Source organism: Sinocyclocheilus grahami, unplaced genomic scaffold (assembly GCF_001515645.1).
Source record: "Sinocyclocheilus grahami isolate Dianchi unplaced genomic scaffold, SAMN03320097.WGS_v1.1 scaffold858.1, whole genome shotgun sequence".
NCBI classification, from domain to species: domain Eukaryota; kingdom Metazoa; phylum Chordata; class Actinopteri; order Cypriniformes; family Cyprinidae; genus Sinocyclocheilus; species Sinocyclocheilus grahami.
Window position 1 is genome coordinate 92128 of NW_015506037.1, and position 2559 is coordinate 94686.

The 2559-nt window shown below is 31.2% G+C and overlaps 1 protein-coding gene across 2 annotated transcripts in view; it reads left to right on the top strand.

The window, feature by feature from the left end:
• Window positions 1–602: 602 nt before the first annotated feature.
• The window catches only part of LOC107563145 (mitochondrial ubiquitin ligase activator of NFKB 1-like), a 4391-nt gene continuing 2434 nt past the window's right edge, over window positions 603–2559 (top strand). Inside the window, exons 1-4 of one of the 2 annotated variants that reach the window (XM_016247936.1) lie at window positions 603–698; window positions 1125–1260; window positions 1343–1430; window positions 1561–1681. In XM_016247936.1, the coding sequence (XP_016103422.1) occupies window positions 1141–1260; window positions 1343–1430; window positions 1561–1681 (329 nt within the window). In that variant the 5' untranslated portion in view covers window positions 603–698; window positions 1125–1140. The other variant, XM_016247937.1, reaches the window with a different exon arrangement.

Sequence of the window (2559 nt, forward strand, 5' to 3'; positions counted from 1 at the left end):
TTTCCAGAAAACTACAATCAGAGACTGAGTCGAATCCAAAAACGTTTGAACCAGATCTAGACTGTTTAGACTAAATTTGCCTTCCTTACAACAAAATGTAAAAAAAATTTTTTAAAGAAATGTCCATTTTAAAACCAGAAAATGAAATTCTGTATGAAACACCTCAAAAAAATATATAAATAAATAAGTATAACTTTATCATAAAAGTCCTTTCTACATTCCTGTTGGATTTGGCATGTTCTGCACTTATTCACTGGGATTTATAAAAATGAAAATAAATAAATAAATGTATTCAACCGTTAAATACCCTAGCAAGGTGTATATATATATACACACACACCTTGCTACGTGTACTGTGTTAGGCTAACCGAGACTTGTCATTTGCACTTATATATTGTTGTTAGTTTTGACTGCTTTTATTGTCCTCATTTGTAAGTCGCTTTGAATAAAAGCGTCTGCTAAATGGCTAAATGTAATGTAAATGTAAATCTATTAAAATAGCACTGTGTATGTGGGTTAATTTTCTAAATATATTATACAATTCTAACATGGTCTAGTCTTTCATCATTCGCACCAGATCTTTGTAATAGCTGCTTTGGTCTGCACGCCTGAAGCAGAGACAGTACGCTGCCGAGGACTTTTATTATGAAGGGGCTTGAGTTGACAGCGAGTTGTACACCAGCACAGCTTTAGCGAAGGTAGTCAAAAAACCTTTTATTCGGTGCATGTTTGTCCTGTTGACCAATTTAAGTATTATTTCAATTACCAATATCGTGAGTTTCTAAAATATTATAATAAAAGATTTTGCGTTTTGAGAGCGTATATTTAAGCTGGTCGTTTTCGGAAGGCACTGCTAGCCATCCAAGCTAATTTACAGCTGTTGTGTTTTTGATAGTTACCTACAATATCTGTAAAAAATAAAAAATGAGCAACTAAAAATATAGACAATATATAGATTTAAAATGTAAATACAAAGATTTAACCTTTTGAAAAATGCCTTGTTGATAAGCTAGGAATGGGTATGTTGTTGACACCAAACTTTGAGAAGTTGTTTATCTTGTTGTCCTATGTCTATATGTTTGTATTATTAGTGTGAGATATTACACATTTGTTTTCATACTCAGCTGGTCGGACTGAAGCATGGAGACCAGCGGCAAACCCTCGACAGCACAGATTGTGTTGCTGGCCACTAGCTCGGCTCTGACTGCTGTCTTGTACAGCATATACAGGAAGAAGTCGAGCCATGTAGCGAGATTAAGGGTAACCAAACACCCCTGGTGCATTTCTTTCAATGGCACTATCACTAGAAGAATTAGATCTTATTAAGCGTGTTGTTTAACAGGAGGCCAAGAAGATGCCATTAAATCCAGATCTCAAAACCATCCTCGATGAAGCTCCAGGAAAATGTGTTCCTTATGCAGTTATTGAAGGTATGGCTTCTAAAATAAAACTAGTGTTGCACTTTGCTGATGTTGATACAATAATGGTTCACTGGGAAATAATTATGTATAAATGGTGTTAATGTTTAAAAAATGTTTTACTCATACTGTGTTTCTTTAGGTGTTGTGCGCTCAGTGAAGGAGACCTTGAATAGTCAGTTTGTAGGCAACTGTAAAGGGGTCATTGAGAGGTTAACCCTAAAAGAGAAGAAGATGGTGTGGAATCGAACAACACATATATGGTACATGTTTATAATGTATATAATTTATACACTATACTATGGGTATTTTCCATTCCATTATCAGTGTTTTTTAGGTCTCTAAATAAATTCATGCATGGCCACGATTTGTATTTGTCTACAAAATTTCACTGATCCAGGTATAATATCAGAAGGTTTTAAGGTCATTTAAACATAAATAAATTGCAGTAAAAAAAATTTTTTTGTCATTTAGCAGACGCTTTTATCCAAAGCGACTTACAAATGAGGACAACACAAGCAATCAATTGTAGTATTAAAACAACTAAAAACAGATCCAAAACTAAAACTTTATAAATACTACTTATACTTTTACTTACTTTTACTTTTAGTCATTTAGCAGACGCTTTTATCCAAAGCGACTTACAAATAAGAAAAAGTAATTAAAGCTAAAACTCTATAAATACTATATATACACACACACACACATTTAAGAAAATAAAATAAATTAAATAAAAATGACAAATGCATACAACAGCATTTCAAAACTAAAACATTTAAATGAAAACAAAAAAATAAAGCTGAAAATAATTCAAACATACACAAATAAGAAAAAGTCATTACAACTAAAAGCTAAAAGCTTTTAAGAAAATAAAATAAATTAAATAAAAAATGACAAATGCATACAACAACATTTCAAAACTTAACATTTAAATGAAAAACAAAAAAATAAAGCTAAAAATTCAAAATATTAAAGAACAAAAAGGTATGTGTATAATAGTGATTCTAACATAACACTAAGCCAAACACCAAAAAAACAACTACATGTGTATGTACAACCACACACACATACATGTATGTATGTATGTGTATATATATATATATACTGTGTGTGTGTATATATATATATATATATATATATA